We start from the raw sequence: 16,692 nt of genomic DNA, 5'->3' as shown, positions 1-16,692 counted from the left end.
ATTAATGATCTTTCCCAGAGACAGGGCATGTGCCCAAAAGCTTTATGGACCCTACTTCAACTAAGTAGGGATGGATATTTTTAGAACAGTATAGAATTAATTCAGGCAACCATTAATGTTCTAAATTGCAGAGTTATAAGCTCTTCCCAGAACCTGAGTGAGAAATCCATACTTGGATTCAAACGCAGCATCGATGTTCAGTGGTTTTGGAGCCCGTTCAGGAAAAAAAACAGACCTAGTAGATTAATTGAATGTCCAGTGAAATGAAATAGAACTTCAAGGTGATTAACTCCAATGTGCTTTCCAAAATTAAGCTGTCGGGAAAGGGGCACCATTCTACCATGTGCTCAGCCTGTCCAGGAGGAGATTTATCTGACCTTGGGGTGCAGAAGATGGCACAGGAACATTAACTTAGAGAGTTAGGACTCTACAGAACATCAGCCATTTCTGAAGGCAACAGGGAAGCCTGACAGAATTAGGCTAGTGACACATTGCTTTGGCAAGCTTTTGGGGCTTCAGCATCTTTGAAGAAGCAATATTGTGAGGTTTGGGTTTTTTTGGTTGATGTTTTTTTTGAGAGAGGCGCGGTGGTTCAGTGGCTTAAAAGACACTGGAGAAGGTTTACACTCCAGCGGTTCGAGTCCTACCACCCCTTGACGGAGTGAGCTCCCATCACTTGCCTCAGCTCCTTCCAACCTAGCTGTTCAAAAGCATGTCAATGCAAGTAGATAAATAGGTACCCCTTCGGTGGGAAGGTAACGGCAATCTGTGTTTTACTGCACCCTCTTTGCTGTGGTGTGTTGTCATGCTGGCCACATGGCCACGGGAAACCTCTTGGACAATACTTGCTCAGTGACCTAGAAGCAGAGATGAACATACCCCCTAAATCAGTTACGACTAGTGGAGTAAAACGCACAAGGACTCCTTTACCTTCTTCACCTTTGTTCTTCTGGACCAGGCAATTCATAGATGTGACAAGTTGTGCAGTTGGGGGGAGAGAGTTCTTCGAATGGATGCTTAATGGAGCTCAGATCCATTATGGCCATGATGGGGTTTTCTCCGATCCCCTAAGCTGCTGTTTTCCGCTTTCCTTTGATCTCTGCCTGGCTCATAGTAGAAACGAGGCCTTTTGCTCCTACAGGATCTGTGGCTGTGGCTCAGGGGAGTCCGGCTGTGCTGTGTGTGGCTGTTGCAAAGCCTGTGCCAGAGAGCTGGATGGGCAGGAAGCCCGGCAACGGGGAATCCTCGATGCGGTCAAAGAGATGATCCCACTGGACCTCTTGCTGGGTAAGCAAGCTCAACTGGGAAAACCATCCAAGCGGCGAAAAACTTTTGGTTGTTCCAAAAAGATTTTCCTAGGAAAAATGAAACCTTGCCTTCCTTACACCATTTACTTCATCAGTCAAAAAAATTTATGTCATCCTCCCCCCGTTAGTAAAGTATAAAAATACAATGCTCCAAAATTGTCTCTCTGAAAAGATCTTTGGATTCTCTTGGGTTCCCTGTTTGGTAATCTTACTTTTACTCTTAGTAAGATACCAGAGGAAGATGTTAAGAAATATGAAATATATATATAAATAAATTAAATCAATGGGACTTTCATCAATTCACTCTTTGGAGATCCTCTGGATGCCAAGATGAGGCCATCCCAATTTGACTGCAAAACGGCCAGATGCAATTTCCCTCAGCAATTGAGGGGAAAGAGAAAAGTGGACGGGTGGATCCCTTCTACAGCATTTTGTTCTAAATGCTCCAAATATATTTTTCTTCAAGTAATCATTTCACATTTTTACTGTAAAGCAGCATGATGCCTAACTAGAGAAAGGAAAAGCACCCCTTCAGATCTAGTCGTAGCTCACCCCTTTATTTGAACAGGCCCTGCCCCATCTTTTAGTTAGGGTTGAGTATTTTATATTCTTTATTGTGTATAGGTTTTGTAATATTTTATCTTTTTAATACTGTAAACCGCCCAGAGTTACCTTGTAAGATGGGCAGTTAAAAAATGAAATGAAATGGTAAGGGTAAGGTAAGATATTAAAATATATATATATATAAAATAAACTAATAAATAATAAATGAAATAAATAAATAAAACAAAATATAAAAAATACATAAAACAATAAAATAAAAGAAAATAATAAAAGAAAATAATAAAAGAAAATAAAAGAAAATATTAAACTAAGGGGCACCTATTGTGTTTCCCCGAAAATAAGACCTTGTCTTATATTTTTTGAACCCTGAAATAAGCGCTTGGCCTTATTTTCGGGGGAGGTCTTATTATTTTGGGGCATGTGGAGCAAGACGGGGATCCTCTTGCCGTCTTACCTGATTTCCAGCTCTGTATCCCTAACCCTAACCAGAGGAAATGGCGGGGACCGGTTGTGCATGCGTTTAAATATTTTCGGGGAGGGCTTATTTTTGAGGGAGGGCTTATTTTCGGGCGAGGGCTTATTTTCAGGTGAGGGCTTATTTTCGGGGAAACACGGTATGTGAGAAGGGGGAGGGTGCTACCATACACAGCACTGCTTCCCAAAAGTTTTCCTTCATGATCCAGATCCATCTATCAGAAAGCCGTTATTTAAATGTCCCCATGGTGATTGGGCAATAGGGCGGTGATTGGGTGGTCTTTGCCCAAAGAAAAATCCGTTTTACCTAATTTGGGGTAATTTAACCAGGTGTGGGAAACACAAGTATAGTGTACGTTGATGGATTTCCCTTTTCCTGATGCAGCTGTTCCTGTGCCCGGCGTTAACCTTGAGGAACATCTCCAGCTGAGACAAGAAGAGAAAAGGCAGCGTGTGAACAGAAGGCACAGACTGGAGGAAGGGAGAGGTTAGACATTGGGGTTCCTTTCCTTTCACTCCCCCACTCCACCCCAATTTTGTATTATTAGATTTTATGTGTATCCTTTGAGGAACAATGGGAAAGAACAGAAAGAATACGTTGATGAAATTTGCCCCAAAGATGATAATGGAATATTGATACATTGAATTTTTGTTTCAATTGTATTCGGGTTTTAATTCACCCAGGCAACCTTTGAAATAAAATTGTGATTTTTTAAAAAAAAATCTTATTCTTTATCTTCATTTTTTTCTTGTTTTGAAATACCCTTTTTAAGAAAAATATGAATTACAAAAATAACACGATCTGAAAAATAAATGGTGATGATTTTCCACAATTATTTGTAGTGATCCTCAGTCCATTTTGTAGCAAATTTTAGAGCTTATTCTTGTCATTCGGATATTCAAATAAATTTTTGAAGAAATGTCTTTACTGTTTTGTTAAAACAATACAGTAAATACTGTATTGTCTTAAATTCTGCTAAAAACTTTTAAGCGTTGTTTACTTGAAGAGAAACCAGGACTTCTGTGATTTGTTATTGTTTGCATTGAGTATTATATATGTATACCTAATGTTAAAATATATTTGGCAGGGTAAAAAGGCGAGGATAAAATTGAAACTGTTGCAAGATGCTAGAATAAGAGGAGGTTTTGGTTTGCCTGATTGGGAATTATATTATCAAGCAACAAATTTGATGTGGATTAAAGAATGGATAATGTTAAGAAATACTAGATTGTTGATTTTAGAAGGACATAACTTGTTGTTGGGCTGGCACGCTTTTTTATGGTACAAGGGCACAAAAACACAGGGGTATTTTAGAAGACATTATATACGAGAGTTTTTGCTATTAAGTTGGGAGAAGATTAAAAGACAACATTATTTAAAAATTCCAGTCTGGTTATCTACTAAAACTCAAATTCATATTCTGATTTGTCATTGTAATCTGATAAATCCGAGGTGCAGTTATTTTTCATGTTTAACAATGACAGCATCCAAGTACTCTATTGCCTGTTTCTTCTAGTTAGGATATTAGGATTTGCCTCTTCTTACCATGTGATTTGATGCTACAGAGTGTGAAGCTCATTGAGAGACAAGAATGGGAGATTCTCATGTCTTACATTTGTAGATGGAAGCGGAGATAGGAGTGAGAAAGATGCCAGCAAAATCACCACCTACCCTCCAGGGACCGTCCACTTCGATTGCGATCTTCGAGCGATACAAGTTAGCTGTGGATTTCATCACTCGGGTACAGCCTTTCTATCACATCGATTTAGGAATTTAATTTTTTTTTCCTGTAGTTTGTCAGAGAAGAATTTGAAACCTGGTGGGGATCACACAAGTATGCAAGTCTTTGGGTCTACATGTGTGAAAAAAGGGTGTCTTGCATATGAGCCTAGAGTCGTGGGTAGCCCCAGAGTCCAAATGGCCAGAACCTGGGTATCACCTCCCATAGGAGACAATTTTATCCACTTAAGTATATTTATATATCAGGGACTCAGGCCACTCTTTGCAGTGATGAATTCATGATGTGAAGCTTGGTTAATGAGGATATTCATCGATTTCCCATTTTATTCCCTAGTTGTTCTAATGGAGAACGGAGATGTTTACACATTTGGATATGGTCAGCATGGTCAGCTTGGGCACGGAGATGTGAATTCTCGGTATGTCAGTCTTTCACTATACATATGGAAATTTTAATGGTGGGGAGAGGGGGGAATTGCATTGGTTTATCTTATTTGCAGAATAAGACCTTTAAGATTTCAGTGCTGTCTCATTGTTCTGTTTCTGGATTGTCATTAAGACTCCCTTTTTACGATCCTGTAATCTCCTAATTCGGGATAGAGTTGGGGCGACTAGATGGAGCTGAGCATTTACTGGCTGGATGCCCTTCCTGACGCCTATAGGGAGTTTGTAGCAAATATTTTCTGCCATTGCCTGGGATTGAACTCTCAACCTCCCGAGTGGAAGGCAAGCGTGTTCACCTCTAGACCACTGTGCCACTCTGTTTCTGGATTATCATTACTTCCTATTAATTTGTTAGGAACGCACTGCTAGAATCTGATGGTCTGGTCATGATCTTTACATTATCATCTTCATCACTGTTATTACCACAGATATTTTAACTTTTATACAAGTTGGCAATTTAGAGCCACAATTGGGACTCAATTTCAGTTGCTAAGTGATGCCCTTAAGCGAGTCATTACGTTGACCAGATCATCCGTTTCCCATTTGGAAACCTGATATTCCTAGTCATTCCCCATCCCAGCTCTTCAAGATCTGGTCCCACTTACCATTTTGGAGGTCAACTCAGATCCACCAGGAATGGACACCTGCTTAATGGAGCAGATCAAGGAAAAACATTTAAGCTGTTCAAATATTGAATGTGGTCCGTTCACTTTTTGCATAGTTTAAGTGCTTTCCTTGTCCTGCTCCCCAAATCCAAGAGGTCATTAGTTATTCTAATTGTGTCATTTCAGATTTGACTAGTTTCCTGTTGTGCATTGGTACACAAGAATGGATGAATTTACAATTGCTTTTTTTTTTTTTTAATTAAGGGGGTGTCCCACTCTAGTGCAAGCATTACCAGGACCCTGCACCCAGGTCAGCGCAGGCAGCAACCACACAGCTGTTCTGTTGATGGATGGACAAGTCTTTACCTTTGGAAGTTTCTCTGTAAGCACTTTTCCTTAAAATGACTTTCCTTGTCCAAACCAGTCGCTTAATGCAGAATGTTTCTCTATCTTTTGAGAAACTTGTTGACACTGGGGTGGGACAATGTTAAATTTAAGGTTGTTGTTAATGTTTAAAACTGGAGGGATTCAAGACATAATTTTTCAATTAGAAATGAGTCCCCAACCCATTATCGGCCAAATTCAGATTCATTGAATCTAATCAGTGGTGGATTTCAAAATTTTTTACTAACGGTTCTGTGGGTGTGGCTTGGTGGGTGTGGCATGGCTTGGTGGGCGTGGCAGGGGAAGGATACTGTAAAATCTCTATTCCCACCCCACTCCAGGGGAAAGATACAGTAAAATCTCCATTCCCACCCCACTCCAGGGGAAGATTACTGCAAAATCCCCATTTCCTCCAGATCAACTGGGACTCGAGAGGCAGAGAATAAATAGGGGCGAGACCAGTCAAAATTTTTACTACCGGTTTTTCGAACCACTCAAAATTTCCACGACTGGTTCTCCAGAACTGGTCAGAACCTGCTGAAACCCACCTCTGAGTCTAATCCTTAACAATCCCCAGTCAATTCATATAAGCATGAATTGTGTTGTCGCCCACCATCTGCCAGCGGAGCTGGTGGCAGACTTGGACGATGAGGAAGAACTTGGGCCAGTTCTGGAGTCTGAGGAAGGTTCTGATGGATGCTCTGTGTCAGGTGCAGAGATAGAGCCAGGGCTGTCCAACATTTCCCAGCCACTGGAGAGGCAGCTGCCTTTGGAGGCTGATATGAGTGAGGAGGAAGAACAGCTGGGGACTCTTCCAGATGCACATATGAGCAGAGCTGTTAGGAGGGGTGAACAACGGAGGAGAAGGAGTCAACTCAGGAAGCAAAGCACACATGGATGCTGAATGGCCCCTCCCTGATTGGGGAATAAAGGAGAGTGGTTGCATAGGAGACAACAGTTCGTATTTCTAAAGATTTTGCTCATTGTGTTTCATGCCACAGAGACTGCTTGCCAGAACTTAATTTGCAGCCTTTGGGCTGGGAGCTCAAGGCCTTGCAATTATTGCAAGGAACTGATAAGGTTTGTTACTACAGTTAACTCCTTGAAGGACTCTTGCCTTGACTTTCGATGGGTGAATGCCATTAATTCACAAGAAGTAAATAAAGAGGCTTTTTTGGGGACAAGGAGTCTGTTTCTTGCTTTTGCTAAGGTAGAAGCAAATTACAATTGAATACTAATAATTAATACTATAGGCTCTCAGGTTATTTGTCATAGGAGGTCCATTGATATTCAGACTGCCGAAGCTAAAGCACATACGGTTAATGGAGGTTTTTAATGAAACATTTGCAAGGGCCACAGCTGACAAATCTGAGAATTGGTCTTCAACACTTGAGCGCCTTATAATGCTTAATTTTCGACTCTTTTTTTCCTTTCCAATTTGCCCTTTCAGAAAGGGCAGCTTGGCAGACCCATTCTGGACATTCCTTACTGGAACGCAAAGCCAGCAGCAGTGCCTAACGTGGGCTCCAAGTATGGACGCAAGGCAACCTGGGTTGGAGCCAGCGGGGATCAGACTTTCCTTCGGATTGACGAAGCTCTTATCAACTCTCACGTGCTTGCAACATCGGAGATTTTTGCCAGCCGGCATATCATAGGCAAGAGGCTTGCTAGCTGCTGTAGCTCAGGGAAACCATTCATTTCTAGCTGATGCGTTGACTCCCTCAAAGCCAAGAAGAAGGGATTTCTTCTCTCAAATTGGGGAGCCTGGTGTGTGGTGGTGGTGGTGGGAGGAGTGATGGATGGGAAGGAAAGACCAGGGTTGCCTTGCAAAGCTGCAGCAGCACTTAAAAATGAGCTGGGAGTGGGAAGTGCAGATGGACCTGGCAGAGGGGCCAATGTAAGGAGGGAATCTTTCTTTTGCTGCCCTCTCTTCAAGGTTATGGGGCACAGTCTTGTTGCCCTTGCCACATTGTCTGTGTGGGAGAGTCTATAGCAGTGATGGCTAACCTTTTTGTCATCATGTGCCAGGAGGGAGGGGACTGGGGGGGGGTCATGCGCCTGCGTGCCCACACCCATAAGTCTATGCGCCCTCCCCCGCGCATGTGCGTGCAATCCCCCATTCCCGCCCACTCCTGGCACGTGATGGCCCAGTAGGTCCATTTTTCTCTCTCACTTGGTTCCAAAGCCTTTCTAGGAGTCTGGGGAGGGCAAAAACGGCCTTCCCCACCCACCCGGAGGTCCTCCAGAGGACAGAAATGGCCTGTTTGCCAACTTCCGGTGGGACCGGAAGGCCTGTTTTTTGCTGTCCCCAGCCTCCAGAACCTCTCTAGGAATCTGGGGAGGGCGAAAACCGTCTTCCCCACCCTCCCTGGAGGCCAAAAACGGCCTGTTTGCCAACTTCCTAGAGAGGCTCTGGAGGCTGGGGACAGCAAAAAACGGGCCTTCCCCACCCCCCAAGGCCCTCCAGTGTCAGGAAACAGCCTGTTTCGCACCTGAGCTGAGCTCGCGTGCCCACTGATATGGCTACGCGTGCCACAGGTTCGCCATCCAGGTCTATAGCTATGACTCCTCATGCAGATAGATGGATATTTCTGTAAAATGGGAGTTTCAATAGATGGAGATCTCCATCACAAAAAATTGACTATCTGTGGAGAAGGGAGAGGAAAGGGGGGGAGAGGAGAGAGAGAGGAGGGGAGAGGAGAAGGGAGAGATGAGAGGAGAAGGGAGAGGGGAGGGGAGAAGAGAGGAGAAGAGAGGAGAGGAGAGGCACACACTGAATTTATATTAGGGAGGCCTAACTTTTGACGTGCAATAATTTTAATCAGGGTAACCAGTTGATGTAATGGTCAGAGGCACTAGGCTGGAAATCAGGACCATGAGTTCCAATCTTCCCTTAGAAACAAAGCCAGCTGGGTGACCTTGGCTAGTCCTCCTGGCTCAGTCCAAGAAGGAGGCCAGAACAAGCCGCTTCTGAAAAACGTTGCCAAGAAAATTACAGGGTCTGGTCCAGGCAGTTAATTCAAAGGCCGCACATACATACTCTTAACACACAAAACCCCTAATTAATTAAGATTGCTACTTATGGGGGGGGTCTTTTGTTGGAATGTGGTTTGTGTCAGTGTGTGCAGGCTGAGTGGCCAAGAGGAGAATAGAAGAATATGTGTGTGCGCCTATCGTAACCTTTTTTTCCCTCTTTTAATTATCTTTGGGATGGGGGAAGCTTCTTAAATTCAGCTCAGGTAAATGCAGTGAATATTATTCTTAATATGACTTGGTCATTTAAGAGACCGAATAAACGGCTAAATATCTGACTTTCACCTATGTGTTTCTTAGGCTTGATTCCAGCTTCCATATCGGAGCCCCCTCCATTCAAGTGTCTTTTGATAAACAAAGTTGACGGAAGTTGTAAGACGTTTAATGATTCTGAACAGGAGGACCTTCAGGGCTTTGGCGTGTGTCTAGATCCTGTTTATGATGTCATTTGGCGGTAAGTATTGGCAGGGGTGAGGGACGCGGTGGCTCAGTGGCTAAGACGCTGAGCTTGTTGAAAGGTCGGCAGTTCAGCGGTTCGAATCCCTAGTGCTGTGTAATGGGGTGAGCTCCCGTTACTTGTCCCAGCTTCTGCCAACCTAGCAGTTGGAAAGCATGTAAAAAATGCAAGTAGAAAAATAGGGACCACCTTTGGTGGGAAGGTAACAGAATTCCGTGCGCCTTTGGTGTTTAGTCATGCCGGCCACATGACCACGGAGACATCTTTAGACGGCGCTGGCTCTTCGGCTTTGAAACGGAAATGAGCACCGCCCCCTAGAGTCAAGAACAATTAGCACATATGTGTGAGGGGAACCTTTACCTTTACCTATTGGCAGGGGTAGAAATAAAATAGTACAGGACAGGAGAAGAACTTTTCAAAAGTGAGTTTAGTGAATCTGGGACCAATGCATCCTGCTTTGGAATGATGAATCTTTCCTTTCCTTTCCTTTCCTTTTTTTTTAATTAACAGCAATCCTTAACCAGCATTTATAAGGAGATAACATCAGCGTATTTGCCCTTGAAATGTTTCTTGCTTAAAGAAAAGGGAATACGGATGAGCTCATAGGGTAACAAGAAAGGGTGCATGATGAAGGAGAAAAGTGCAGAAAGGCACGGAGAATGAGAAAAATTGGAAAAACGAAGGGGGAAGGGAGAATCCTTCACTAGGTGTTTTGTGGTCTGCCAGCAGCCTGTGGATCTGGCAGTGGAGTCAGACAGTGAGGAGGCTGGGGAGGAACCTGGGCCAGTCCTGGAGTCTGGGGAAGGCCCGGACGAGGGCTCTGCGTCGGAGGCAGAGATGGGGCCAGAGCCATCTGGGAGTGATGCGCGGACTCCGGAGCCTCCAGAGTCGGAAATCAGGGAGGCAGAGGAACAGAAGGAGCTGTTCCTAGTGCGCGTATGCGCAGAGCTGCCAGAAAGCAAGAACAGTTAAAACTAAAGGGACGACTCGGGAGTAAAGCCTGGAGATGATTGGCCCCTCCCATAAGGCTTAAAAGAGGAGCAAAGGCACATGGGCACTTTGCAGGAAAGCAACGTTGTTAATTCTGTTCCCAGTCGGCATCACTATTTGATTCTAGATTCTGTGTGGCTTTGCCAAGTAGGTCTTTGGCAAAGTGTCAAGGGAGATAAAGGTTGCTGATTATCCCGAAGGACTTCTTCTGAAGGACTTTTTGCAACTAATTGGAATGTAATTCACAGCTGTTGCAATAAAAGAGGTTTTTGGGACTATTTGTGTGTTTTAATGACCCAGGAAGCCTAGGTCACAACAAAGGGGGATAACAAACCAGAACTGTAATTGTGTAACTGTAATTGTGGGTAGAAAGCCTGCTCTGTATATGTGAATGTGAAAAGTTAAAAGGAGGTTGTCTATGCTAGAAGAGGTGGCATTTGAAAATCATGCCTCTCATGCCATGAAAATCATGCCATGAAAAAAGAGGTGGCAAATCATGGGAGAATTTAGAATTTTAGCTGTTCTGTTGGCCTTGTTCTATTCATTCCTGCTGCAGATATTCCCTAGCAATATTCTCTCCCTAAATCTAGAAGATGCACAAATGGGGGTAGGGCTCATCTGCAATATGCAGAATAGCCTCACTCCTTCTCGTTCTTTTGCCAGTAAATCACGTTTACAGGTAGTCCTCAACTTACAACCACAATTGAGCTCAGCATTTTTGTTGATAAGCGAGACATTTGTTAAGTGAGCGTGGCCCCATTTTACGACCTTTCTTGCCACAGTTGTTAAAGGGAATCAGTGCAGTACCTAAATTAGTAACATGGTTGTTAAGTGAATCTGGTTTTCCCGTTGACTTTGCTTGTCAGAAGGCTCGCAAAAGAGGATCATGTGATCCCAGGATTGTCATTAATGTGAGTCAATTGCCAAGCATCTGAATTTTAATGGTGTGACCAGAGGGATGCTGCAATGGTTTTAGGTGTGAAAAACGGCTGTGTCCCTTTTTTCAGTGTCGTAACTTCGAACGGTCACTAAATGAACTGTTGTAAGTCAAGGACTACCCGTATTTCTTGTTAGGTTTATATCCTGCCTTTTGTGCAGGATCTTGAGTTCAGTAGGGTTTATTTTCTGATACACACACTTCAGATGGCAGCCTTTATGTTGAGATGGAGCCAGTGTCAGCTGGAGGGTATGTGGCACCCCTAGGACACAATGACTGATGGTGCCTCTTCCTGCCAATGCAAAGATTTGCATTTTTAGAATGATTTGGAAGGAAGGGCGACATTGCTGCCCCCTCAGCTTTGGCACCCCTAGGGCACTGCCTACTCAGCCTTAATCTAAAGCCAGCCTTCCTGAAGTTACACATTTTTTTTTAATATAACTTTTTATTATTTCTTATAAAAACAAATAAACATTCAGTACATCTGTCGCCCCCTCCCTGTGACATCTTGGTGTTATCTTCGATCGTTCTTCTTGTTCCAAAAAAGGAAATTTCTTCTATCTTGATCTTCATACAAACCATTTTAATATCTCCTTACTAAGACAAAATTCTGCAATATTGAATTTTTAAATATAATCATAAAACTTTTATCTTTTATATCTCTTTTCCAACCAATGATAAAAACAGTTCCATATCCTATAATAATCTTGTCCCTATCTTTAATCATCAAAGTTAATCTATTCATTTCTACACAATCCGTAATTTTTTTTATCACCTCCTCTTCCAAAGGTATTTTCTCTGCTTTCCAATTTTGAGCATAAACAATTATTGCAGCTGTTATTACATGTATAATCAAAAAGGTATTTTCCTTACTAATCTTTTCTGGAAGAATAACCAATAGGAACAGCTCTGGTTTAAATTCAATACGTAACTGTATCATCTCTTCCAACCATGTTTTAATTTTATTCCAATAATTTTTTGCTTCTGGACATGTCCACCACATATGATAATAAGATCCTGGTAGCTGATGACATTGTCAACATTTAGCTGATTTGTCTTTGAACATTTTTGCTAACCTCTCTGGCGGCATATGCCATCTATAAAACATTTTATATTGGTTTTCCATGTATGCAGTGGACATCATTAATTTATAGTTCCTTTCCCACATTTGTTGTAAAGTAAGTCTTTGAAGTTACACATTTTATACATTTAGTAGAATTTGTATTGTTGGAGAGATAGAATGTTTGTCTTCATTTTCTCGTAATTTTCTAGAATAAGACCCATTCTGCCTGTCCATTGCAGGATGAGGAACATGAAGTTGCAACCTCTAATCTGAAATTCATTTCTTTGAGTTTATCAAGCCGTGGTAATAGTAACAGCTTGAAAAGTATCGAATCTTATTATTGTTATCAGGTTTCGACCAAATACAAGAGAATTGTGGAGTTACAACTCCGTTGTGGCCGATTCCAGACTTCCCTCCGCTCCGGACACACAGTCCCGTTGCAGCATTCTCAGTCCAGAACTGGCTCTTCCAACAGGATCCAAAGCTCTTACCACAAGATCACACGCAGCTTTGCACATGCTCGGTATGAATGATCCACCTCAAATAACTAGCAAAATAGCAAACATTGCGAGAATAGCTTTATTAACTGTAAGAACGATACAGATAGCCCTCGTTTAGTGACCACAATTGGAACCATCGACTCTGTTGCTAAATGATGTGGTTGCTAACACTATCTGGAAAATTCACATGATTGGACCTGTGCTTCTGATTTTACTTCAGCTGTCCTGTTCCTTTGGCATGCCATTTCCTCTGCTGCTTTAATTAGCAATTTAATGTTTGTATTTATGTTTTATTTTTATTGCAAAGGAAATGATTATAAGAAAGTAAGCAGGGACGCAGTGGGAATGCACATCGAAAGAATGTGCTGACACCTGTTTGTGTAGCTTGCTATCACATTCCTTTTGATGGCTATTCCCTATATGGTATGCTTGCTTATTCCCTTGTAATCCCTTCCTCTCCAATCTCTCTGCTTTGCAAGGGACACAGGAGGGATTGTCAAAAGAGCTACGGTAGCTTGTTTAAACTCTCCATTCAGCAAGTCAGGGGAAAATGAAAGAAAAAGTGTCAGGTACAGGACAACACATACTAATCGACTGTAATGCCAAACACATGACTGAGAGAGACAGATGCTGTGAAAGTTATAAATGCACACCTTAGTTGCAAAGTTATTTTTTTCAGCACCATCATAACTGTCACTGCACAAGATAGTCAGTGTGGTCGACTTGTTTTTTTTTTTTTTTTTTAATGCTTTTATAGTTGAAGTCTTGGTACATACATTCAAGGGCTGTGCTGTCAGATAGATATTAAATGTCTTAATAAATATAAGTCACCCAAGCATGTTGACCTGGAGAAATTCTAATCCCACAGTTATAGCTGTACAGTTTTATACAGCACAAATAATTTGAAAAGTGTTTTATTCCTTTTGGTATTTTTTTAAATAGCCAGATTTACTGCCTTGCATGCCAGGTGCTCCCCAACTCACGTCTGAACGATTACGCTTTGTTAACCTGTTCACGCTGCTCCATTTGGATGGATGTGATCTAACTCTATTCACTCTTTTCCTTTATGTCTAAAGGTTGCCTTGACACTTTGGCAGCCATGCAGGACTTAAAAATGGGCGTGATGAACACAGAAGAGGAGAGTCACGCGGTAATGAAAGTCTACTCCAAGGAAGACTACAGTATCGTCAACAGATTTGAAAGTAACCCTCGCTTTCTCAGCTGCTGATCTTTTCCCCTCCTTCCCTCTTGCCAGGATGTCCCTGTGGATGGTTGAGTGACCACTTGCTTTTCTTTCTTTCTTAGGTCATGGAGGAGGGTGGGGTTACTCAGCCCACTCCGTGGAAGCCATTCGCTTTTGCGCGGATACTGATCTCTTGCTTGGTGGCCTGGGCCTTTTTGGTGGCAGGGGAGAGTATACCGCTAAGATAAAGGTAGGCAAAGGAGCTTTGTTCAAATCTGAATTTGGAACATAGCATGGCTTTGATCAGGCAGGCCTTGAAATAGCAGGTGAGAATGAAGGTTGCTTTCGTGCAAATAATATGAAAATAAATGTGTAACTAATAAGAAACATGCAATTCACATTTGATTTTTCTCAGATATTCTTCTCCCTCTGTTCCTTCAAATATATATATATATTACTATACCTTGTCATAGTATCTACAATATTATTTACATAATGAATGTCTGTGGATATTTGCAACTTTCAATATCTATGAGTTGTAAATATGTACAGACCCCTTTCATCCTGGGAATAAACTGGATATAGGATATTGCTATAGGATATTGCATGCCAAAACAGCTAGACACAAAGACAATTTTTTCCCCGTGTGCTATCATTCTGATAAACATAAAATTCCCACAGACTGTTTTATGGCTAGGGATATTTACCCACATAGTATAGTTACTATTATCTTTTCTACTATCTTCTCTTACTGGTATCATTATTATGATTATTATTATTCTGTTGTTTTATATGTACACTGAGAGCTTCTGCACAGGAGACAAATTCCTTGTGTGTCTTACCATACTTGGCCAATAAAGAATTCTGTTCTGTTCTATTCCGTTCCATTTCATTTTCAATTCCATTCCATTGTAATGGTGGCCTTTATTATTCTTATAAAACAGACCTAATGTTGTCATGTAGTGTTATCTAAAATTGGGGGTGTTAAAATAACTGAACCAATATAAACCCCTACATTTTTATTGGTTAAAATAATTTTTTAGTTTCTAAAATCATCACACTGAATTTTTGGCAAGGCTAGCATATCAGGCTTCATCAAAAATTATAAACCCTGTAGATATTGCGGTGATGAAGATAAACGAACAGTGTGCCATTTATTTCATCCAACGCTCTCAAAACTTTGAATTTTGTGTTGCGTAATAAATACTCAGGCTGCATATCCTCCCATTGTGTTATGTGTTAAAATGAATTATCTGGATTTGTTGAAAAGAGTTCCACAAGAATATTTGTCCTGAACTTAATTAAAACCTAGGATCAATAGAGTTTGGGTGTGCTGACTTTAGAAAATACCAAACAGGGTCTTTGATTTGAAGTTTCAGAATGGCTAAGTTTAGTTCCAAAACTGGAACCTATTCCCAGAAGACATGGGTGTATTTGATGCTTATAAGATTGAAAGTGACCGTTTTATTTACCTCTCAGCCTTTACCTCCCCGAGGTTGCCTTGGGCTTCTGAAGTGGTAGCCGTTGCCTTCAGTAATAGCCCATCCTCACTTGCTCAGTGTCTCTGAGAAAGTCGGATTCTGTTGAGGAACTGTTTGCGGCGCATAGCCAGGCATTCCAGCTGAGGTATTATGGCGAATAACGACAGGGCCTCAGAGGGACCCCGGCTGGCGTTACCGCACAGCCAGGGCCGAGCCTCCGTGCTCTACCTCCTTGCGGTAACGAGACGGTAGCCGAGAAATTGAAGGGGCGAGGGTGGTTGGCGACGCCTGGATTATCACCCGCGCTGCCCGAGGTTACCTCGGGGGGGTGTGTTGATGATGGGCTGGGCGCCCCCCCCCCCCGTGGCCTCTCTTGGGGATTGGACCCCTCAAGACACCTCAGGCTCCTCCTCCCTTTGTCCAGGGCAAGGGTCCAAAAGGGCCCTTGTCCAAAATGGCATCACTGACCTCTTTCAGGGTTGGTGGCGAGGGTATCTGTCTGCCGTAGGGGGAAACCCCAGAGGAGCCCAGGTGGGCACCCTGTATTCAGCATGGGGCGGATATCCTAAATTTAAAAAAAAAAGAAAAAGAAAAGTTCCGAGTCAGGGCTTTTGTTCTCAGGCTGCTTCCTTGGCACCTGCTGAATCCTGCCCAATTCTATGTTGCCCAAGAGAGACACCAGGGTGAGAGGGTAAGAAGAGAGCGACCTCCCAGTCCAGCCAGAAGATAAAACTGTTGAAGGTTTCTCTGTTTTTTTTAGCTCTTTGAGTTGGGGCCAGACGGAGGTGACCATGAGACGGATGGGGACCTCCTTGCTGAAACGGATGTCCTGGCGTACGATTGTGCCGCGAGGTGAGTAGAATTTTCAAAAATGAATCACTTCTCTTAACCAGAGTACCAGAAATAATAACACATATATTTTAACCTTAACAAATAAACCAGTTTATATTCCTTTTCTTTAAATGTCATGTCTCAGGAGATGGGCAGCTATATAAACTTGATAAATTAAAAAAAACCTGCAGCCCAGAGCAACAATCAAATGAAGTTGAATTAAATAGATGCCTTGTAGCCCTTTGCTATATCAGATGCCAATTTTGCTTCTCAGGGAAAAGTACGCCATGATGTTTGACGAACCTGTCCTCCTGCAAGCCAGCTGGTGGTATGTCGCCTGGGCACGGGTTTCTGGCCCCAGCAGCGACTGCGGCTCCCATGGACAAGCCTCCATTACTACGGATGATGGGTAAGTCACCTTCCCCTTCCCCTTGGCGCCTCTGAAACGGAGGGAGCATCCCCGGCCTCTAAATCTGTTTTCCTCTTGCAGGATTGTCTTCCAGTTTAAAAGTTCAAAGAAATCAAATAATGGCACAGACGTGAATGCAGGACAGATCCCTCAACTCTTGTACAGGTATATATATATATTTTCCTTCTTTAAGCAGACCTTTGAACCGAAAGCGTAATGTAACATTCAACAATGTGGGTTGTATGTTTTCGTAGCAACACTTTCGTATTTTAATTGGAGTTTTCTGGATTTA

General features: G+C 42.5%; 1 protein-coding gene across 1 annotated transcript in view; it reads left to right on the top strand.

Moving 5' to 3' along the window:
* Positions 1-16,692, top strand: part of MYCBP2 (MYC binding protein 2) — a 141,969-nt gene that overhangs the window by 35,544 nt on the left and 89,733 nt on the right. The window contains 14 exon segments of the mRNA XM_070944184.1: positions 1,142-1,287; positions 2,731-2,942; position 3,434; positions 3,968-4,087; positions 4,421-4,502; positions 5,397-5,514; positions 6,967-7,171; positions 8,850-9,003; positions 12,347-12,519; positions 13,573-13,698; positions 13,802-13,929; positions 15,921-16,012; positions 16,266-16,400; positions 16,482-16,565. Of these exon segments, the coding sequence (XP_070800285.1) occupies positions 1,142-1,287; positions 2,731-2,942; position 3,434; positions 3,968-4,087; positions 4,421-4,502; positions 5,397-5,514; positions 6,967-7,171; positions 8,850-9,003; positions 12,347-12,519; positions 13,573-13,698; positions 13,802-13,929; positions 15,921-16,012; positions 16,266-16,400; positions 16,482-16,565 (1,776 nt within the window).

This window comes from Pituophis catenifer, unplaced genomic scaffold (genome assembly GCF_029215685.1).
Source record: "Pituophis catenifer annectens isolate HBS135680 unplaced genomic scaffold, rPitCat1.0.hap2 SCAF_4, whole genome shotgun sequence".
Taxonomy (NCBI): Eukaryota; Metazoa; Chordata; class Lepidosauria; order Squamata; family Colubridae; genus Pituophis; species Pituophis catenifer.
The sequence above is the reverse complement of the archived record's forward strand: the minus strand, read 5'-3'. Positions and strand labels throughout refer to the sequence as shown.